Source organism: Malus sylvestris, chromosome 6 (genome assembly GCF_916048215.2).
Source record: "Malus sylvestris chromosome 6, drMalSylv7.2, whole genome shotgun sequence".
Lineage (NCBI taxonomy): Eukaryota > Viridiplantae > Streptophyta > Magnoliopsida > Rosales > Rosaceae > Malus > Malus sylvestris.
Window position 1 is genome coordinate 30,129,481 of NC_062265.1, and position 24,184 is coordinate 30,153,664.

Here is a 24,184-nt window from a genome sequence, read left to right on the forward strand (position 1 = left end):
TTAAAATGGACACGTGGGCAGGGAGACAGGCAACTATGGAGGTTTTCATGGTGGCCATGGTTTTGGGGAGAGAAACGAGGATGGGGAAACTATCTTGGATTTTGCACTGGCATATGATCTCTTCTTAGCCAACACCTTCTTTAAGAAGAGAGAAGAACATGTGATCACCTACAAGAGTGGGTCGTCAAAAACACAAATAGATTTTCTTCTAATGAGGAAAGGGGATCGTATAACTTGTAAGGATTGCAAAGTTATACCAGGAGAGAGCGTGGCTAATCAACATCGCTTTTTGGTGATGGATGTACATATCAAAAGAGTAAGACAAAAGAACAAGACTTGGAAGTGCCCAAGAACTAGATGGTGGAATCTAAAAGAAGAAAAACAAGTCATTTTCAAAGAGAAGGTAATCACCCAATGTGTGTGGGATAGAGAGGGGGAAGCTAGCCAAATGTGGGATTCCATGGCTAGTTGTATCCGAAAAGTAGCAAAAGAGGTATTAGGAGAGTCCAAGGGCTTTGCCCCACACCAAAAGGAATCTTGGTGGTGGAATGAGGAGGTACAAACAAAGGTGAAGGCTAAGAAGGAATGTTGTAAAGCCTTATACAAGGAGAGGACCGATGAAAATGGTGAAAGGTATAGAAAAGCGAAGCAAGAGGCGAAGAAAGCTGTCAGAGAAGCTAAGTTAGCGGCTTACGACGATATGTATAAACGACTAGATACCAAAGAAGGAGAGTTGGATATCTATAAACTAGCTAGAGCAAGGGAAAAGAAGACAAGGGACCTAAACCAAGTGAGGTGCATCAAGGATGAGGATGGAAAGGTTCTTGTTACAGAGAACGCGGTTAAAGACAGATGGAGAGGTTATTTTCATAATCTTTTCAATGAAGGACATGAAAGGAGTGCTTCTTTAGGGGAGTTGAGTAACTCAGAAGAGTGTAGAAACTACTCCTTTTATCGTCGAATCCGGAAGGAAGAAGTGGTTGTAGCTTTGAAGAAGATGAAGCATAGAAAAGCAATAGGCCCAGACGATATACCAATCGAAGTGTGGAAAGTTTTGGGAGAGACAGGTATAACATGGCTCACTGACCTTTTCAATAGGATTTTGAAAACGAAGAAGATGCCAAATGAGTGGCGAACGAGCACTTTGGTGCCTATCTACAAGAATAAGGGCGACGTACAAAATTGCATGAACTATAGGGGTATTAAGCTAATGAGTCATACAATGAAGCTCTGGGAGAGAGTCATTGAGCATAGATTGAGGCAAGAGACACGGGTTTCGGACAACCAATTCGGGTTCATGCCAGGGCGCTCAACCATGGAGGCAATCTATCTCTTACGAAGATTGATGGAAAGATATAGAGATGGGAAAAAGGATTTACACATGGTCTTTATAGATTTGGAAAAAGCGTATGATAGGGTCCCAAGAGACATTCTTTGGAGGATTTTAGAGAAGAAAGGAGTACGAGTAGCATATATCCAAGCTATAAAGGATATGTATGAAGGAGCAAAGACTGCCGTAAGAACTCATGAAGGACAAACCGAAAGCTTTCCCATAACTGTAGGATTACATCAAGGCTCATCCTTAAGTCCTTACCTTTTTGCGTTGGTAATGGATGAGTTAACAGGACATATTCAAGATGATATTCCTTGGTGTATGCTTTTCGCAGACGATATAGTGTTGATAGATGAAACTCAGGAAGGGGTAAATGCAAAGCTTAACCTTTGGAGAGAAGTGTTGGAATCTAAAGGTCTTCGCCTAAGCCGATCAAAGACAGAATATATGGAGTGCAAGTTCAGTGCAAATGGAGGCCAAAACGAGTTAGGGGTGAGGATCGGAGATCAAGAAATACCAAAGAGCGACCGTTTTCGTTACCTAGGATCTATCTTGCAAAAGAACGGAGAATTAGATGGAGATCTCAACCATAGAATACAAGCTGGATGGATGAAGTGGAAGAGTGCATCCGGCGTGTTGTGTGACCGCCGTATGCCACTGAAGCTCAAGGGAAAATTTTATAGGACGGCAATAAGGCCGGCGATGCTGTATGGCACAGAATGTTGGGCGGTGAAACATCAACACGTACACAAAATGGGTGTAGCGGAGATGAGGATGCTTCGTTGAATGTGTGGGCACACGAGAAAGGATAAGATTAGGAATGAGGATATCCGGGGTAAAGTAGGAGTAGCCGAAATTGAAGGAAAGATGAGAGAAAATCGGTTACGGTGGTTTGGACATGTGCAAAGAAGGCCTACTGACGCTCCGATTAGAAGATGCGACTATGGGACAGAGGTTCAGGGCCGAAGGGGTAGAGGAAGACCTAGGAAAACTTTGGAAGAGACTCTAAGAAAAGACTTAGAGTACTTGGATCTAACGAAGGACATGACACAGGATCGAGCACAATGGCGTTCTAAGATTCATATAGCCGATCCCACTCAGTGACTTGGATTTTCCAAGTCTCCAACCAAGAAGTTTTCCTCACTCGGGAAATTAAGGGAACACTACCCCAACCTACATGCTCCACTCAGAAAGCTTCAACATACAAGCTTCAACAAAAGAAAATTCAAAGAACTTAGCGAAGAAGGCTTTGGTGTATTTAACACAATACGTTGAAATGAAGGAAAGCTTATTTATTGATATCCCCGATAAGCTACAAATATGTACATATACATGAGTCAAAATAAACACACAAGAGGGAGCCTTCACAAAGGTTGCTTAGGAGAAGTCTCAGCAGTCGGTAGAGCCCCAGAAAGAGAAGGCACCGGATGGGGATCATTTGGAGCCTCAGTACTGGACAGAACCCTAGAAAGAGGAGGCATCAGAGGTTGATCATTTGGAGCTTCATTACGCGGTACAGCCCCAGAAGACGAAGGCAATAAATGCCTTTGGAACAAACCCACAAATCTCTGATGATCAAGTAAAACCTGACCATCAGTTTCCTTCATCTGGTCAAGCTTCATCTTCATGTTTGTAGCATAGTCATGTGCGAGCCGGTGCAACTGTTTATTCTCATGCTTGAGCCCTCTAATCTCCTGTTTGAGACTCATCACTTCAGCCGCCAATGATTCAACTTGGCGGGTTCGAGCAAATAGGTGTTGGGCCATATTAGACACAGAACCTGCACACTGAACACTGAGAGCCAGCGAATCCTTAACAGCTAACTCATCAGACCGTTTGGAAAGTAGTCTGTTATCTTTGGGAGTGAGAAGGTTCCTGGCCACCACCGCAGCGGTCATATCATTCTTCATCACGGAATCCCCAACGGTAAGAGGACCAGTTGGGGAGACGAAGGATGGGCGCCATATGTTGTCTGGAGAAGGCGGGGCTGCCTCTTCAACAAGGTTCAAGTCAAAACGACGGTCGGAGGGGCCAGACATTTTCAAAGGTGTTGAAGAGAGAAGAGGTCGGACAAATCAAGATCTTAGAAGTGCAAGAATGAAGCTTCTACTGGTGGAGATTCAAGTGTGCTTTGGAACTTAATGCCAGCCTCTATAAAAATCTGCACTCGACGGAGCTTCAGAAATCAAAGAGGCGCCTGCTCAGAAATCGAAGAGGCGTTTGCTTTCTCAAAAGTTGGCCTGCTTAGAGATCACGAGGGTTGATCTCAGAAATCGAAGAGCCGTTTGCTTTCTCAAAAGTTGGGCTGCTCAAAGACCACGAAGGCCGATCTCAGAAATCGAAGAGGCGCTCGCTTTCTCAAAAGCTGGGCTCCCTAGAGACCACGAGGGCCGATCTCAGAAATCGAAGAGGCACCTACTTTTCCAGCCTTGTCAGCACCTGTCACACGCACACTCAGCTTTGCGGAAATTATGGGCATTCTGTCAAAGACTTCTGGGGAAGTAGAAAACACATGAATCTTACTGTTCAATCACCCACTTCCCACACGCAACAATAGCTCATGGGTACCACAGATAACTTTGCCAAAGTTCTCTGCCAAAGTTGAGCACGTGAAGCTTGCAGCTCCCACTACATCGCTCTGACCAAGAAGGGTAAAAGAATAGCAAAGAAACAGCACTAACAAAGTTTAGACCCATAAATTTTGAAGGTCTAGCTACCATATTATTACCCACAAGGGTAAAGGAACAGTACCACTGCTGGATAATTGGAAAGTCCATGTATGTCAACCTCTGTGCTTCGTGGCAAGGTAGACTAGCAAACATGCCCAACCTTTACTCACATTCGAGAAAATACTCCCAATAAGATTGCTTGCTCCAAAATCGAAGAGGCACCGTCCTCCGAATCTAAAGAGCCAGACTCCCAACATGACTACTTTCTTAAAAATCGAAGAGAGGGTAAAGGAACAGTACCATTGCTGGATAATTGGAAAGTCCCTGTGTGTCAACCTCTGTGCTTCGTGGCAAGGTAGACTAGCAAACATGCCCAACCTTTACTCACATTCGAGAAAACATTCCCAACAAGATTGCTTGCTCCAAAATCGAAGAGGCACCGCCCTCCGAATCTCGAGAGCCACTCTCCCAACATGATTACTTTCTCAAAAATCGAAGAGACACTGCTCCCCGAATCTCGAGAGCCAGACCCCCAGCATGATTGCTTTCTCAAAAATCGGTGAGGCACCGTTCTCCGAATCAATCGAAGAGGCGCTCGCTTTCTCAAAAGCTGGGCTGCTCAGAGACCACGAGGGTCGATCTCAGAAATCGAAGAGGCACCTACTTTTCTAGCCTTGTCAGCACCTGTCACACGCACACTCAGCTTTGCAGAAATTATGGGCATTCTGTCGAAGACTTCTGGTGAAGTAGAAAGCACATGAATCTTACTGTTCAATCACCCACTTCCCACACGTAACAATAACTCATGGGTACCACAGATCACTTTGCCAAAGTTCTCTGCCAAAGTTGAGCACGTGAAGCTTGCAGCTCCCACTACATCGCTCTGACCAAGAAAGGTAAAAGAATAGCAAAGAAACAGCACTAACAAAGTTTAGACACATAAATTTTGAAGGTCTAGCTACCATATTATTACCCACAAGGGTAAAGGAACAGTACCACTGCTGGATAATTAGAAAGTCCCTGTGTGTCAACCTCTGTGCTTCGTGGCAAGGTAGACTAGCAAACATGCCCAACCTTTACTCACATTCGAGAAAACAGTCCCAACAAGATTGCTTGCTCCAAAATCGAAGAGGCACATTCCTCCGAATCTCGAGAGCCAGACTCCCAACATGACTACTTTCTCAAAATCGAAGAGAGGGTAAAGGAACAGTACCATTGCTGGATAATTGGAAAGTCCCTGTGTGTCAACCTTTGTGCTTCGTGGCAAGGTAGACTAGCAAACATGTCCAACCTTTACTCACATTCGAGACAACACTCCCAACAAGATTGCTTGCTCCAAAATCGAAGAGGCACCGCCTTCCGAATCTCGAGAGCCAGACTCCCAACATGATTACTTCCTCAAAAATCGAAGAGACACTGCTCTCCGAATCTCGAGAGTCAGACCCCCAGCATGATTGCTTTCTGAAAAATCGAAGAGGCATCGTTCTCCGAATCTCGAGAGCCAGATACCACAGACCACTTTTTCAAAGTGCTCTGACAGAGTTAAAACATGTGAAACTGGCAGCTCCCACTACCGTGCTATGACCAAGCAGGGTAAAGGAATAGCATTACTACTTGTTGTTAGGGAGACTCCTATATATGTCGACCTCCATCCCCAACGGACAGGCAGACCTGCAAAAATGCTCAACCCTTCATCATATCTGAGAGGGCACTCCCAACAAAGCCTTTCGAAATATTCAGCTTTCTTTCCCCCCCGATAATACCTCTGCAAACAAGCTATACTAGAGCAAGAATATCTCATATCATCAGGGTTAAAAGCAAGAGTATCCCATATCATGCTTTTTCCCTGTTTTTTCTTTTGGCCTTGTTTTTACCTGCAAGACAAGGAGAAAGAGAGCAATCAGTCAGCACTTGGAATCAAGCTTCCAGCCAGGAACTGACTGCCTGGAACCCCTTACCTGATTACTTACCTGGCATTGCTCTCGAGTACTCATCTTCATCATCTTATGTTTCCAGGGAAGATTCCGCATCTGCTTGAGGAACAGATAGGGCAAGTGCGAAGGATACAAGGAAGCATGTGGAGACAAGCGTAACAGCACACGTGCCGATACATCCATTACTCTGTCAAAAGCAAAAGTATCCCATATCAGCAGGGTGGAACGTACTCTAGATTTGATGGACTTGTTTTGACCCTCAAATTCTTCAGTCGGCCTTATACTCTGGAGGAAACCAGAAAACCCTCCAGCTCAGTTCAAGAATAAGCCTGTGGAAAGTTACTTCTTCAAAAGCAAAAGTATCTCATATCATCTCTTCTCATTTTTCTTCTCTTTATCCTTCATGCTGCTGCAAGATGGGGAGAAGGTGAACAATCAGTTGGAGCTCTGATTGCTTACCTTGTCTGTCACCTCTTTCAGCAGACCCCCTAGCTCGGCGACTTGGGGGACTCCTACTACATGGTTTGTATCGCGCTTGACCAAGCCTGAAACTACAAGTAAGCTTCAAGTGAAATTGATACATTACCTTGTGCATCTCCACCAGTTAAAGATACCATCCCTGGATGGAGGAAGAGTACTTCCAGAGAAGATGCCACATCTACCTATGAGACAGATAAGGCAAGTCAAGACGACACCACACTCCGATACTTAGAAGTTTCGTGATTACGAGATCATTCTCCCACAATATTTCCTAATGTCATTTGTACTAAATCATTCACTCGTACTCACTAAAGGAGAGCTTGAACCTATGTACTTGTGTAAACCCTTCACAATTAATGAGAACTCTTCTATTCCGTGGACGTAGCCAATCTGGGTGAACCATGTACATCTTGTGTTTGCTTTCCTATCTCTATCCATTTATATACTTATCCACACTAATGACCGGAGCAATCTAGCGAAGATCACAAAAAGCGACCGTTTTCGTTACCTAGGATCTATCTTGCAAGAGAACGGAGAATTAGATGGAGATCTCAACCATAGAATACGAGCTGGATGGAAAGAGTGCATCCGGCGTGTTGTGTGACCGTCGTAGGCCACTGAAGCTCAAGGGAAAATTTTATAGGACGGCAATAAGGCCAACGATGTTGTATGGCAGAGAATGTTGGGTGGTGAAGCATCAACACGTACACAAAATGGGTGTAGCGGAGATGAGGATGCTTCGTGGGATGTGTGGGCACACGAGAAAGGATAAGATTGGGAATGAGGATATCCGAGGTAAAGTAGGAGTAGCCGAAATTGTAGGAAAGATGAGAGAAAATCGGCTCTGGTGATTTGGACATGTGCAAAGAAGGCCGACTGACGCTCCGGTTCGAAGATGTGACTACGGGACAGAGGTTCAGGGCCGAAGGGGTAGAGGAAGACCTAGGAAAACTTTGGAAGAGACTCTAAGAAAAGACTTAGAGTACTTGGATCTAACGGAGGGCATGACACAAAACCGAGCGCAATGGCGTTCTAGGATTCATATAGCCGACCCCACTTAGTGGGAAAAGGCTTTGTTGTTGTTGTTGTTGTTGTATTAGTTTTTTTTTGTTGAAATATATTTATTACTATTTAATTAATTTTTTAATTTAGTTGGGTAAGAATGTGGGTCACAAGCCTGCCAGCTCATAATTTAACGGTTAAACTTAACAGAAAAACTGACAGAGGTATGACATTGAAACGAATTCGTAAGATGAGGTATGACATTGTCATTTTTCAACACATGAGGTATGAGATTGTTGTTCGACCCTTAGTTGAGGTAGTTTTTTGTAATTTACCCTTGTCTTTTTCTCTTTTGGTGTTTCTTCACCTATATTTATTAGGGAAATTTTATTTAAACCCGTGTAACTTCTTTTTACACCTAACTTCAATTTTAAATGTTAATTGTTTATTTTACCCTATTGCATAATTACTATTAAGTACAAAATGAAATTAATAATAAAACTCAAATTTATTAATAAGCCCACACATTATAATTAAATCCTAGCATCACCCCTTGTTTATCCCACGTTCATTCCGGCTAAAACCTTAATATCTATAGAGAGAAACAAGCTTTTCTATTGAGATGTGGCTCTTGATGATGATTAAAAATGTTTTGATAGATATGTTGGAATTTCCTTTTCTTTAGTTTATTTTATATCATGTTTTAAGTTTAGAACTCATGGTGGAAAAATTGGCAATGTGAAAAAGTGAATTAGCTACAACAATCTTCCTGTAATTCTTTGAATCAAGATACAACTACTTGCTATTGGAAAAGTTGATAGTTGGTTTCTTTTTAATTGTAGGGTCTTTTTGGTTTTGTCTTTAGTGTTTTGTTGTATGACCAGAAAAAAAAAGAATCATGATTGCGTCCAATAGTTCTCTCCTTATCAAAGAGAAGTTGCTGACAATAAGTGGGGAAAGTGGAATAGCCATTGAAATGCTAGTAGCAGAAAAAAAAAAAAAAAAAAAAAAAAAGCAAATGTCTGGGTTTAGTAGTAGAAAGAAAAAAAGCAACCATGTAAATGCTAGTCCTATACGGCATATGCAATTACAGAGGGGCAAATGGCGCCTCTTTGAAAAAAATTGTCACATTCCGCCCTGGGCCCCCACCACATACGTGGCTCGACTCCGCTGTAGCACGATATTGTTCGCTTTGGGCCCTGACCAATGCCCTCACGGTTTTGTTTCTAAGAACTCACACGAGAACTTCCTAGTGGGCCACCCATCATGCGATTGCTCTAACCCAAACTCGCTTGACTTTGAAGTTTCGATGGAACCCAAAGCTAGTAAGCTCTCAAAGGCCTCGTGCTAGGTAGAGATGAGAATATACATATAAGGCTTACATGATTCACTTCCCTGGACGATGTGGAATGTCACAATCCACCCCCTCTTAAGGGCCCGAGGTCCTCGTCGACACACATCCAGCAAGGGATTGGCTCTGATACCAAATTGTCACATCCTGGCCTAGGCCCCCACCACATCCCGTGCTCGACTTTGTCGTAGCACGATATTGTCAGCTTTGGGCCCCAACCACGCCCTTACGGTTTTGTTTCTGAGAACTCACACAAGAACTTTCCAGTAGGTCACCCATCATGGGATTGCTCTAGCCCAAACTCGCTTAACTTCATAGTTCTGATGGAACCCGAAGCCAGTGAGCTCCCAAAAGGCCTCGTGCTAGGTAGAGATGGGAATATACATATAAAGCTTACATGATCCACTCCCCTGGGCGATGTGGGATGTCACAAAAACCATTCAATTTGAGATGTTATTTTATAAAGGGAATGGATGTAATGTTAACTTTATGTTTTGAAGTGGGTTTGAGAGGGTAGTTTAGGTAATAAATTTGGATTTAAAGAGATATTAATTTTTTAATAAAAAAACAATATGGGTGAAGAGAGTAAATTGAGTGTAAAAAGAGGTTACATGGATTCAAATAAAATTTCTCTATTTATTACTCTTCTTTTTAAGAGAAAGCAAAGCAAAATGAATTAGTTTGAAGAAAAAAAAAACAGCTAATTACAAGTGAAATTGTAAGTTAGAATGAAAGAAGACATTGGGTGGACAATTGGAACCAATTTTGCATGACAACATACATGTTAAATTCATTTATATATGGTCAAAAGATTAGGATAATGAGAATCACTAACCTAGACTCCAATATGCAAACTCATTTGTTCAATGATATTGTATTATTAATTTGAAATACTATGATAACGTAATAAGCTGAAATAAAATCTCTTTATAGATATATACCCGATGCATACCATAAACTTTCATAAATGTCCAAGTCTTAGGCCAAAATTACCAAAGAGTGGCAATGCACTTTAGGAATGATGGAGAGGAAGTTTCAAAAGTGCTTCTATTGAAATTGTCACTTTCAACCACAACAAGTAGCTTAGTGGTAAGGGCGCAAACTGTAGCTTCCCAATAAACAAATAAATGTGAAAGGTTTGGGGTTTGATGCTCCGAGCTGGTGAGTCTGCTTGACTGTGACCAGAGGCAGGGTGAAATTCCTCATAACCTCTCATGACCTCGAAGGGGTGTATAACCTTGTTACCACTTGTCCCCCTTATTAAAAAAAAAAAATTGTCACATTCAACATTTAACATCAAATTTGACTAAAACAAATAAACAAAGAATTTAGGGTAAAAAACTATTTACTACCCTCAAGTTTCGTGGTTTTCAACATTTAGTACATCAAGTTTTTTTCGTCTCAAAGTCATACCTAAATTGTACATTTTGAGACAGTCTCATACATCCGTTAATCAAACTGTTAAGTCTCCAGTTAACTTTGACGTGGCGCCCATGTGGCCAATGACTGGGCACCACGTGTGTCCATGTGTTTTTTTTTAAGAGAGGGGTTTCAGTGAAAAAAAAAATTTCCCGCCAAATTTTTTTTCCCACAACCGTGCACCTTACACTTTTTTCCTGCCAAAATTTTTTGAAAAACAAAATCAAGCTTCCTAGGAAAAATACCATAACTTTCTATTCCAAATCTGCAAATTCAATTCTAAACAAACTTTGAATTCTAAATATGCAAATTCATCATTTAAACTACCAACAAAGTTGAATTCTCAACAACTTTCAATTCACAACAAAGTTCAATATACACTATCCAATTCACACTAATGGGTCAAGGTGTTCTTCCAAAAACATTAAAGATCTGTCCAAAAAACTGTCCAAAACACTAATGGGTCAACTTTAACAACTAATTGAACTCTATCCAAAACAATAAAGATCTATCGAAAAGTTGTTTCCAAAAAAACTAAGGGCATATTCAACTATAACAAAATGAACCCTTAAACAACCTAAAGCATTAAAGCAGCATCATGGAACATTCCTCCTCATTTTCTGACCTTTTGCAGTAGACTTTAAAGTGGTTTGAGAGGCTTGAGTTGGCTGAGATGAAAGTTGTGGAGCTTCCTGAGTGCATGGCTGAGATGACTGAGAGGGTTGTGATGCCTTAAATGTTGAGGCCTAAGTAATGAACCCATATAGCATTAGCACTGACAGATAGTACACTTCACAAATAACAAATTCACTTAAGAAATGAAAAATCAACAAAAAATATCAAAATTATACCTCATTTTTCTTGCTTTTTCTTCCTTTTCTAGCAGCTCAAGGAGGATGAGTGGTAGGGCATCTGGCCTTGTTATGTCCCGAGGCCTTGCAAACACTACATTTTACACTTTTTTGCCCTCTTTTGCTTAACTTGAATTCATTTTCATTACCCTCCCTATGTCTCCTATTTTTTGGTCTCCCCGGCTGCCTTTTAAAAGTTGGAGGAAGAATGCATTTGTTTTCAGATGGCTCCCAAAATTTCATGCCTTGGACGGGTTGAATCAAGTTTTCGTAAGCTTCAAAGTACTTCTCCTTCTTGTACCAAGAGGAAACAAATTCCTCAGGCTGTCTCCTTGCATAATAGATGGCTAAGCAACCATGTATGCAGGAAAGCCTGTCAAATCCCATCTTCTGCATGAGCAAGTGCACCCATTCAAATCCACCACAAATACATTACCTCTGCCTTCATCCACTTCAAATTTTTCTCCTCCAGACCATGTAGCTACAGTGTGTGAGCTTTTCAGTTTGTACTCTTCCAACTTCTTCTGGATTTTTTGGCAGATAGCTCATTTATCCTTCCTCATTGCATCTCTTCTCAACCATATCCTCTTCATCAATAAAACTCTTATAGTTTCCAGCATGGTAAGAATAGGCTTGTCCCTAGACCTTAGGATAAAAAAATTGAAGCTCTCACAGAGGTTGTTTAACAGAATGTCACACTGAGTGTGTGTCTCAAAGTGTGACCTACTCCAATGCAAGGCTAGTCTCTTCTCCAACAATTTATAAGCTTTTTCATTCAGCCTATTCACCTCAGCCAAACTTTCCCTAAAATCAGCGATGGTTGTTGCCTTGGCAGCATTCCACAAGGCATCATTCAATCATTTCCCTTTAAACTCATTTGCCTTGTAGTTAGTGTATAAATGCCTAACACATAACTGATGATTACAATTAGGCAGCACCTTCTCAAAAGCTGGTATTAAACCATTTTGTTTGTCAGAAATGAAAGTCCAAGCACACTGGTTCACAATTCCCAAGTCAGCAGCTTGCAGTTCCAAAAACCAAACCCAACTGTCCTTGTTCTCGAGCTCTACTATAGCATATGCAATAACCCAAGTTTGGTTATTTGCATCCATTCCCACTGCAGACAGTAACTGGCCCTTAAACACTCTCTTCAAGTGACAACCATCCAACCCTATAAGCTGCTACATCCATTCTTAAATCCATTTTTGCAAGCCCCCAAACAAATATAAATCCTCTGAAATATCACATGAGCATCATCATAGGGAAGCACCTTCATTTGAACTGTACTACCCGGGTTTGTCCTCCTAAACTCATCACAGTACTCCCACAACTTTGTGTACTGATCCAAGTTACTCCCCTCAAGGATTTCAAACACTGTACTCTCACTCTGTAGGCTGTCTTGATATGGATTTCAACCATTCTTTCCTTTTTCACTGTTTCCACAAATGTAGTGATGGGCATGCTTGGGTTGAGTATGAACTTGTCCACATACCTCTTCACAAGCCATGCCACTTTGCAGTTAGGATTTTCCCTCCAAATCCTCGGACATTCATGTTTCCCAACATAGGTTTTCACTTGGATTGAATCTTCATTGTACATCCTGGAAACATACAATCTCCATGGACAATTTTTCTCACACCTTGCACTAATCTTCCACATCTCATTCCTTTTTAGCTTAATAAAAGGTGCACCGTGCTTAATGGAGTGAGACCACACTGCCTCTCTCAACTGTGCAACATCTCTGAACTTTAATCCATTTTCAAACTTTGGATCATCCCTGTCGGCTTCTTCATTAAACTCAGGGTAGATGACCTTCTCGTCACATTCTAAACCTGAATCGTCAACATTGTGCAGGCCATCTGAGTTTTGTCTCTCATCATCAAAGGGAATGTCTTCTACATCCTTTGCATCAACAATGTCTTCTAGATGTTGGTTCCCAACCCCTTCACCCCTTTCAGCATCTCCAACGACACTTTCTACAGTCGTATCATCTACTGCAGGACGATTATCATCTTCCAAACTGTAGTCACTATCCACAAACTCACTATCTGTAGTGTCATCCTCTGCATTTACTGCCACAAACAATGCATATTTCTTAAAAACCTAAACTTTACAAAAATAATTGAATACTGAAATTAAAATTGTAAAAATAAATGTTTCAAAAATTTTACCTTCATTAGCTTTTACTTCGGTCCCTTCATTAACTTCTTCAGCTTCGTGACCTTCTTCACTTTCATCACCTTCATCATCAGGATTGAGATGACCATCTTCCGCCTCATCTCCACTTCCTTGTCCTCCCTCAGTTGCTTCAGCCTCATGTTTATCATCACCATTGTAGGCTATGTCATTCAAAAGACATAGCCGTTTTTCTAAGTCATCTGCACCCCCTTTTGCTCTACCCTTCTTCAATTTTGATCCACTTCCCTTTGTAATCGAAATTGCCACCCTCGATTCCTCAATATCTTCTATAATGACACCTTTTTTTAATATGGCACTCTCATCTAGATTCATTAAAAGCTTATGTTTCAAGGCAGCTTCTTTCGGACTTAGATGTTCTAGGTACATTTCTATTTCCCTAACCCCTAGAACATACTTGCACATTTCACCCACATCTTGGTCCCGTTCAATAAGCCTTAATCCCTCACAACAAGACATCTCATGAATCTTATAGTGATACAACATAAACCCACCATATCCTAACTCCTTAACCATTTCATCAATCTCGAAAAAAGACATGAAGTCTTTGTCTACATAATCAAACCAAGCCTCAAACCCTCCCGTATATGCACTTTCAGACCACTTCCCACCGTGGTTAATTTTAAGGCTAAATAATTCAAGCATGCCTGCAAAGTCAAGGAGAAAGATGAAAACAACATAAAATCTTGGGGGCACACCGGGAAAAAGGTGAAAACACTAGTAGGACCATGAGGAAAAAAGGTGAAAACAAAACCATGGGGACCATGAATACAATTCCACCTTTTTTCCTGAAACCATAGAAAAAAAGGTGAAAACAAAACCAATGGGGACCACGATTGAAGACAAACAATTGAAAAATTGAAAGCAAAACCACGGGGACCACAATTGAAAAAAAAACCAATAGAACTCACAGATCCCTAATCCCTAAAATTCAAAATTGAAAAATCGAAAAAGGTAGGTTACTTACGATAAAGTGGTGTTTCACCCACTTTGATCTTCCTTTTATCCCACCCCATCAGCAGCGATGGCTTCACGACAATCTTTCCTAGAAACGTGTGCGCAACGTACGACGGCGTGCGAGGTCGAGCAACGACGACGTGGAGCGACGATGAGGTCGAGTGACGGCCCGTGCCTAGGGTTTCGGACTGAGATGAGGGGTCGCGATTTTCTAGGGAGTGAAAAGTGGTTTCACTTTTCACTTTTTCACTTTTTTCGGGTGAGATGGGGGGTCGCGATTTTTGAATTTTGAGGTGGAGTGATCGCGTGCGAGGTCGAGCGGATGGCGAGGTGGAGCGACGGCGAGGTCGAATGACGGCCCGTGGGTAGGGTTTCGGACGGAGATGGGGGGTCACGATTTTTTATTTTTGAAATTTTTTTTCGTTGAAACCCCTCTTTAAACAAAATACACGTGGGGCCCAGTCATTGACCACATGGGCGCCACGTCACAGTTAACTGGAGACTTAACAGTTTGACTAACGAATGTATGAGATTGTCCCAAAATTTACACTTTAGGTATGACTCTGAAACAAAAAAAAACTTGATGTACTAAATGTTGAAAACCACGAAACTTGAGGGTAGTAAACAGTCTTTTACCCAAGAATTTAATATGCACATTATTGCATATATCAATCATAATTAGGATAATACAATTGTTTGCATCACAAGTTAAAACACCAATAAAAGCGGTGACTATGAAAAAAAACTTGATGTACTAAATGTTGAAAACCACGAAACTTGAGGGTAGTAAACAGTCTTTTACCCAATAATTTAATATGCACATTATTGCATATATCAATCATAATTAGGATAATACAATTGTTTGCATCACAAGTTAAAACACCAATAAAAGCAGTGACTATGAGTGCTATTAATCCCATTATCTTCAAGATAAAAGGATATAAAGGTTAACAAGACATAAAGGAAACAAAAATGTTCACAAATCATAATTCATACGAACATGGGAACCTTGACAAGAAAAGCATATGTTTACATTTTAACATCAATACTTTGATTCCAGAAAAAAAAAAAAAATCCCTAAATCTTTCAAGAAGCAGATCTACCGGCGACCCGTCCATTTCGGAAAGCATCGCGATAGGGCGTGATTTTCCGGTGGCTCGTAAGAGGAGAAGAAATCCGGGTCCTGCTCAAGGGACTCAGCATAACCTTCCAAAATGTGCACTATCTCGTTGAAATGAGGCCGCTTGTCCGGATGGCTTGACCAACATCGGCTGATGAGACGACTGAAAGGCGCTGGGCATGTGGACGGCAATGGGGGTCTTGCATTCTGCACAAAATCAAGCAGATATAACCACATATAACGGAATAATAAGCTTCTCTACAAAGGAAAGTAACACCTTATCATGTATTAAGACCACTGCAGGATACTTAGTCTATTGTGTTCATACAAAAAACCGCATCAACCCGACAAAGTTTCAACTAATTAGGACTCATCTCATCTTCAGTTCCTGCAACCAAACTTGAATGGCAAATTGTAGCTGTAAACCGCCAAATTCTGGCTTTTGGGACAACTTCCAGCACATTTTCCCATTCATATGGTTTAGTTTACACAAAACATTTCATGTTTACGGGAATCATAAGCGCAACCAAGTAAATTGATTCGCATATTGATGCCATACATTCCAAGGGTTATTCAGAATAGCGCAACCACATGAACAAAGTTGAATGTCCATAGTTTCAGAACCAAAAGGAGATCGACAAATATCTCCATAACAGGTCAGCTTTATGTTAAAAGGGTTCAAAACATAGCAACAAAACCGGTTTACATGGGTGGAAAGTGAGAATTCAAGGTGGTAAAACAGACAGGGTTCCCAATTATTCCACAAAATCTTAACAGGTGCAAGAAGATGCCAACCGTTAAAACTGAAACAGATCAAAATGTTAGATGCCAGTATGCTGCTTCTTGGTAGAAGGCGATTAGGAAATCGCTGAAGTTATACTATCATTATGAGGCAGAATTAAACAAACGTTAAATGCAACTGTCCACAACATCCTTCAGAATTCAGATGTCTACGTGTATTAGTGCATGATTACCAGTGCTTTAAAATATCTTATCAACAAAGAAAAAGATATAGGATTTAATATATTTCTCCGATTTTCGCAGATGTCATTTCCTGCATAGATAAGGATGGCCTAATGCAGCAGGTCCCCACATGATCTGGATAATACAAGGACAAGCATATAAATGACTCTCTCACCCCACTTGGGATGCATGTGAGAAACATACGGGTGTAATAGATGCATCACGAAGATAGAAACTAAGAACGATAACAGATAAACTGTAATTTCCTTAATGGCATATTACTTTTACTGGATGGCAATTCAAGAAAGTTTATCAATGTTGTGAAGTAGAAGAGCTGATACTTAAGATCTTTCTAAAAAAAAGGTCGTACCCAGTGTACAAGGCTCCCGCTTTACGCAGGGTCTGGGAGAGGTAAATGTCGGCTAGCCTTACCCCCATCTATGGAGAGGCTGCTCTCAAGTCTCGAACCCGAGACCTACCGCTCATGGGCGAAGGCACTTGCCATCGCACCAAGTGCGACCTCCATACTTAAGATCTTTCTAAGATTAAAAATATCAATGCATGTGAGAGTTATTCGAGCAGTCAGTTTAGGAGGCACGTACAAATTGTATGCTTTAAATTGTATCTTAGTATGCTAAAATGGGAATATAATATGCAGAAAAGAAAATGATTCAGAAGGGAACACCATCATTCTCAGTTTCCATGATTCTCTAACAGTTTTGAACAGTAAAAAACATATGGGTGACAAAAATAATTTTTAGTAGTACCGGGATTTTTTTAGTCCTGTTATTCAGAGTTCAATATCTCAAGAATGGATATCTTGGCCTCATTTAAATGCGTAGACTAATGCTTGCTACGATAATATCCCGGTTTCAATAATAGGTATCACCATATCAACACCTCATTGATAACTAATAGGTATTGATACAAATTATTAACCGCAGAGCAGGGCAAGTACTATCACGGGTACAATGAGAAAAATACCTTCTGCGATACTGCAAATGCAGCCTGTTCAGGAGTCATGTTGTCAAATGGTGTCAATGCCGTTAAAAGCTCCCACAGAACTATTCCAAAACTGTAGACATCAACTTTCTTTGTATGGTGTTTCTCTTTGATCATTTCGGGTGCCATCCAACGGTAAGTGCCCGTGAATCCCTTTGCACTGCCACACTGTGACTCTAGGCATGAAATACCAAAATCTGCAACTTTCACAGACATATCTTCCCCTAGCAATAAATTTTCTGACTTGAGATCCCTATGAAGTATACTTTGAGAATGGAGATATTGCATCCCACGAGCAATGTCGAGGGCTAATTTCACAACTAGGCTAAGCGGAACAGAATGTGGATCCTGCTGATGAAGATATTTTCTTAATGATCCCCCAGCTAAATACTCAGTGATAATGCAGAACACTGGAGGTTTCTTACAAGCTGCAACAAACTGCAGAATAAATTTGGTACATGAAGGCCCAAAAACATCAAAGGCAGCTATTGTTTCAACATCAGAATGTTACTACCATGATTCTCTAAAAGTGAAAATTCTTGAAACAACTGATTACAATTTTGGATTACACGTGATATCAACAAAGATTAAGGTCAGATATAGAATTGTAAGGATGGAAAACTCTTAAGTAAGGAATCTGCAACAATCAATCAATGCCTAAATGATGAAACGGTAACAGATTTCCTAAACATTGAACTGGAGAATTCCGGTTCCGTTTTCGAGGGCTTTCTTGCTGTAAGATCTTAAAATGCAAGGTTATAAGGGGTTTTGGGTTTTATACAGACCAAAAGATCACAAAAGTTAGCAGGAAGAAAACCTGAAAAAGAACAAAAACAAAAACTGCATTTCCAACAAAACATCAACCAGGACCACATCCTTCAAAAAATTTCCAACAGAACTGAAAAGGCAAGCAACACCACCATAAACCCAAGAGAGGAGAGGAGAGAGAGAGAGAGAGAGAGAGAGAGAGAGATTTTACAGTGATGATATTAGGATGGTGCAAACGAAAGAGCAAAGCAACCTCAGAAGTGAACTGCTTCTCAAGCAAAACAGCCAACCCTTCATCTTCCTCAGGCTGGCTAATCAGCTTAATCGCCACATCCCTCTGCTTATAAACCCCTCTGTAAATCCTGCTATGCCTTCCCGAAGCAAATTTACATCCAATGTACAACTGTGACATGTCAGCACTCCACTCCTCTCCTTCCCCTTTAATCTCAGCCCCTGAGGATACCAAGTACTTGGACCATGACACTGCACGGTTATACTCGCCGAGGGAGAGCCTCCTCTCCAGCTTGCCATTGTTGGAAATCTGCTTAAACCAGTGGAAATTCTTCATGGGTCGGCGCCAAAACTCATCAAAAAAACCAGAAAATCTCAGAACCCCTTTGGTATTTTCACTCCTCAACTCGCAGAAAGCCTCCAAATTTGCAGAAAAACTTGGATTTGGAGACGACCCAGAATGATTAAATTGTTGTTTTTCGGACACCTACATTTCGAAATCATCAATCTCTGTGCATTTAAACTCTGGTGGATAATGGATTCAGATTAAGCAGAAGCTGGGAAAAAAGTTGATAATTTTCAAGGCAATAAGCATGTTTCTGGGCAGAAGGTGGAGCCTTTGGTCAGAAATCTTGAATTTCTACATATTTAGAGAGAAACCCACCATTTGAAAGACCAAAAGAAGCTCTGGAAATATGGTTTTCGAGCTTCCAAGCCCAAAACCACACATGGGTTTTGAGTTGAGAGAAAGAGCTCGGGTGGTGAGGGCTGCAGTAGTTAAAGTAGAAGAAAAAAGTTGGCTTGTAATAATGTGAAGCTAGAAAACAAAAACAGGAGGGAGAGAGAGACAGCGAGAGAGATAGAGAGGGGGGAATGAGTCGGTTGAGAGATGAATTGGGAAGTTGGTGGTGGTGGTGGTGGTGCAGTAAAAGCATATGCTATGGGCGGGAGGTGCCTGGCTGTACCTGTCTCATCATCTCATCCCTCTCCATAAAATTCACAGCTCCTACTCTTTACAAACTCCGTTCATGAACAGGAACGTGCGAAGATCCACTTCTGAGGAGACAAACTGGAACCTTGTTGATTATGACCTCTACCTATCTGATTTTCCCTTTTTGCCCTTTTATCCCAATGCCAAAATGCCACTGCCTTGCCCCTTTGTTACTCTTGGAATGAGCAAACTAGCATGAATAATGTTAATTGGTGGTTGGATACTTAATACATCATAAGCTTTTTCACATTTTGACATGTCAGTTTTTTATTTTTTTCAAAGGATGAGGATCCTCTCCTAATCCTCTTTGTGGGGATCTTAGGATCATCATATCTTAACTGTTCATCGTACATCGTGCGATCAGTTTTCGTTATGTACTATTTGTGTTTAATTTTGAATAATAAGATTCAAATGATTTCTGACCGCACGCTGGCTCAGATGTGATGATTTCTAGGATCCTCACAATTTGGATCCGAATGGGATCCAAATCCTTTTTCAAATAACCTCCACCCTACGAAGGAAAGCTCTTGCATGTGATTATAAGTAATGGGGCTACGTTTCATATTGCTAATTGATTTTATAGTGAAGCCTCAACTTTCTTTATAACATCAGAGCAAGTTGTCCCACGTATAAAGCCTAACGTTCACACGTGCTCCACGTCACCTAATTTGTGTCGTTCACATGTTAGGCTTGAAACTTCGTCGTACGTGAGATGACGTGTTGAGATAATTAATCTCACATCAAAAAAATAAAAACTTAAAAAGAAATTAATTAAAGAACTTAATTACTCGCTATACCAATTAATTTTGTGATAAAACATCAATTTTCTTGAAGTACCCAATCTCAACTATAGTCATAGTCCACTAGGAATGTGATTGATTAAAGGGTGGCAGCATTACCTATATGAGAAATTTTAAATAGTGGTGGCATTAACTATTACTATTAGTAATTTTCATTGTTTACCCAACTAGAGGAAGAGATTACTATTAGGTAATATCTTGACCATGACTTATTTTTTATAATCAAAATATGATTTGTGGGCAACACATGCTAAAGCATTTTACCTCTCAAATTTTGTTCTTCAATCAAAGTTAAAAGCCACTATACAATAATTTTTTTTATTAACAATCATTAAATGTAGTAATTATAACGTTCATTGGCCCTAAAATAAGTACAGGAGTTGGATTTGATCGCATTTAAAAGTGTTAATAATTTAACATTGAAATTATCACACATTCTGAATTTCTTTCAATATTGTTATTCGATAAATTAGAATCAAAACCTTATCCATTGTGCACTTTCCTATCTAAAGATTGAGTAAAGAATTAGTTGTTGGAGAGGAACTCTTGTGCTTCGGCAAAGATGCCTCATCATGAATCTTTCAATAAATTTTAGAAAATACAAAACACTCGATGGTTTCATGATTGATGAAGTACGGTACAAACAACTTCTTTATGGGAAACAGAATCAAAACCTTATCCATTGTGCACTTTCCTATTTAAAGATTAGTAAAGAATTAGTGATTGGAGAGGAACTCATGTGCTTCGACAAAGATGTCTCATCATGAATCTTTTAGTAAATTTTAAAAGATACAAAACACTCGGTGGTTTCATGATTGATATTTCCTCCTCTGTCCGTGGGTCCAACATGTTTGGTTTGGTGGTGTTTTGAGTTATAAAGTCAATAGATCAGCTATTAGTTCCTGGATGCTTTGGTTGCAGGCTATTTTTATTTCAAATTTTGGAGCCTCTGCTGATTGGATATGGGTTCGTACGATCGTGGCTTTTACCTGTTGGTTCATTTGGAAAGCACGGTGTGATTTTGTTTTTAATCATGTGAGAATCAACCCCACTAGAGTTGTTTTGGCTATCTCTAATGAGGTGGGATCTTTTTTGGCTGCAATTACGAAGATAGAGGTCATTGGGTCGAGGGAAAGTGTCGGCCAGGTTACAATTCTGGAGCCTTGTTGGACTCCCACATCTTCCCCTTTTACAAAAATTAACGTCGACGCTAGTTGATTTAAGATGTCCATGTTGGGATTCGTGGGTGTAGTTTTGCGAGATGCTAAGGGGCAGTTTGTTGCAGCTGCACGTTACTCGATCAAGGCTCCCAATGCTACAACTGCTGAAGATTTAGTGTTGCTTCACGGGTGCGAATTAGGTGCTTCAATGAGTTTTTTTGCGGTAATTCTTGAATCGGATTCACTCGAGACCGTCTCTCACCTCTCTGATTCTCTTGATGATGGCAGTTGGGAGGCTTTTCCTACTTTAGGAAGGGTGAAACAGCTAGGGGAAACCTTTCAGAATTGTCGCTAGTCTTGGGTTCCAATAACAGCCAATATGGCGGCGGATGTTCTTACGTAGCGAGATTGTACGGAGATGTGTGATGTAGTTTGGGTTGATAGACCCCCATCTTCGCTGGTTTTTGTTTTGAACAATGATGGTCTTCCTTGTCCTCATTTGGCGTGGATGGTAGTGCTAGGGGGTGACGCTTCCACTTGGTTGTAGCGTCCCTTTCTCTGTACCTCTTGTCACTGCCTTCTTTGCTTTCTCAAGCTTGTTGTTTGCCTTTGCGTAGGCTTTCTTGTTTTTTCTTTGGCCTTTGTGCCCTGGAATGCTATTCCTAGTTCTCCTAAAAAATAAAAAATAACAAAAAAAAAAAGTACGGTACAAACAACTTCTTTACGGGGAAACGATATCTCATTCCAACTTCGAAAATAAAGTGAGCTTTAACAACCGTTCTCAAAACTTCTAAAGCAGTGAGGCACCAGCACCAAGGCTATTTTAGTCCCTCAAAATTTCACCCGAGGGTATATGAGTCATTTCATCAAGCAGGGCGTACGTTACAAAACTTGTAACAGGAACCGAAGAGGGGTGAGGACTAAAATGTTATGGCCGAAAAGAAAGTGGGCCCCACGCTCATACAGAGGGATCCGTGGGCGTGTCAGAGAAGCCGTATGGTCCTCTTCCGTATACGGTCTCTCTCTCCCCTCTACCTCTCTGATTTCTTTTTATTTTTTAACTTTTATTTTTTAGTATATCGATATTTTTACATTAAAGGAGCTATAGTTTGATTAAGTTAGGTAATAAGCAACTTAATTTGGTATCGAATTCGCCATCTACGAGATTCGAACCTAAGACATTTCACTTCCAAGTGAAGAGGAATACCACCAGACTGTAGTGCTAAGTGACTATTTTTTTTTTAACTTTATGTACTAATTTTCCTTTTAAACATTATTCGATAAGAGTATGTAAGTCTCACAATGAATTAGCCATAATGTAATTCGTCTTTAACGAAAATCAAATCCAAAACTTTTTATTTACAAGTAAAGAAAATTATCACTAAACTGTAATACTAATTGAAAATATTTTCTTTTGTTTTAAATTACCAATAAAACAAAGAAAAAACAAGAAAGAAAACCGATCCGCTCTTGGAGCGCGAAAGTTTCACTCTCCGTGTGACTTGGCCAACTGACTCTGTCTAGGTTCACACAGACAAGAGGTACATCCCAAATTGCACCCACAAGGTACAAGGCCTACAAAGGATGCAAACCATTTACAACTACAACTTGGCTGGGTCCTAATTTGCCTGCTGGACCGATTACCAATCTAAACAAGTCTAAAACATCATTAATTCCTCCCTTGTGTTGTGCTTCCGGTCAGTTGTTCATGCACGAGTGGTCGAATTTCAGTATGCGACGACTTACCAATTAAAATTTAAAAGTTTTGTTTGGATCAATCGTTGTTACATTCTAGTAGTTGAATATCAATCGTTAATGTATGAGTTCATATCATAGTAATTAACGTCTTACAAATTAAAGATTTAGAGTTGAGTTTGGATCATTTGTTGATAAGCTAGTGGGTCATTCTTACTCGTTGATGTATGTGGACAGATCATAGTGACGACCAAAATTTATCATTTATGCTTGGCTGGATATCCCACTCAAACGTGATCAAATAACTTCAACGTTATATGCAAACGTGTTTGAGGCAATTCATTGGTTAATCAATCTTCGATAATAACCCATGGACAAAACGTTTTGCCCTCCACACAATTTGATATTTGTAATGTTGTTATACTTCATCTTCAGGCGACATTATGATTTCTAGATTTTATCAAATAGTGTATACAAATTGATCCAACAAGACATGTTAGATGTTGCATGACGTATTATTTTGTGGCTTAAACCTTATCATCAAGATCTACAAAATCATTCATTTTTTAGCTAAAATGGTTATTGAGACTGTTATAACTTTTCACTTTAGTTTTTGAGATTTAAAATTGATCGAGATGATCCTTGAGATTGTCCACCATCAATCATTTTGATCTTTCTCTGAAAAAAATCTTCGTTAAATTGAAGAAACCACCAATTCAAAAAGAGGGGTTGATTTGACAAAATACCCTCAATTTAACCGAGATTTCTCACGAAATAACCAAAATGATTGACGTGTACAATCTTAAAGACCGCTTCTATCAATTTTAAATTTCAAAACCAATACGAGGAGTTATGACCAAGGTATTAAATATCGGTAATATCGGAAATATCGGTAGTCCAGAAACACGGAAATATCGGGATATTATCGATATCGATAAAAATAATATGGAAACCACGGAAATTGTAAGAAAAACTTGGAAATTTTTATTGAAACTTTGCAGGATGTTTATTTAGTCAATTATCTATTAGTTTATCACAAAAAAATTGGAAGGAAATGCATTGCATGATGGATTTAACTGATTTAAGTTGATTATATAGCAAGCTGGCAAACATTGTGAGTGTAGAAAATATGTAGTAATTAATGAAAGAAGTTTAAACACACCATAATCATTTATATATAATGAATTAGTACAATATTGGGAGGTTTTATTTAGGATATTAAAAAAAAAAGGAAGTGAATAAAATGATGAAGAATAATGTGC

At 40.1% G+C, this 24,184-nt stretch overlaps 1 protein-coding gene across 1 annotated transcript; it reads right to left on the reverse strand.

Annotated features, from left to right (window-relative positions):
* Positions 1 to 15,066: 15,066 nt before the first annotated feature.
* On the reverse strand, positions 15,067 to 19,336 carry LOC126626202 (serine/threonine/tyrosine-protein kinase HT1-like). Its single transcript, XM_050295441.1, has 3 exons — positions 18,257 to 19,336; positions 17,260 to 17,715; positions 15,067 to 15,519 (listed from the first exon to the last, which is right to left on the reverse strand). The coding sequence occupies exons 1-3, from the start codon at positions 18,611 to 18,613 to the stop codon at positions 15,292 to 15,294; spliced, it is 1,041 nt and encodes a 346-aa protein (XP_050151398.1). The 5' UTR covers positions 18,614 to 19,336; the 3' UTR covers positions 15,067 to 15,291.
* Between the last annotated feature and the right edge of the window lie 4,848 nt (positions 19,337 to 24,184).

Bases quoted from the DNA above. Each gene is read 5' to 3' on its own strand.
- LOC126626202 (XM_050295441.1), bottom strand. From the start codon at position 18,613: ATGAAGAATTTCCACTGGTTTAAGCAGATTTCCAACAATGGCAAGCTG. The intron at 17,716-18,256 runs GTAAAATCTCTC...TTTATTCTGCAG, and splicing joins ACCATCCTAATATCATCACT to TTTGTTGCAGCTTGTAAGAA. The intron at 15,520-17,259 runs GTATTTTTCTCA...GATTTTGTGCAG, and splicing joins CATTTGCAGTATCGCAGAAG to AATGCAAGACCCCCATTGCC.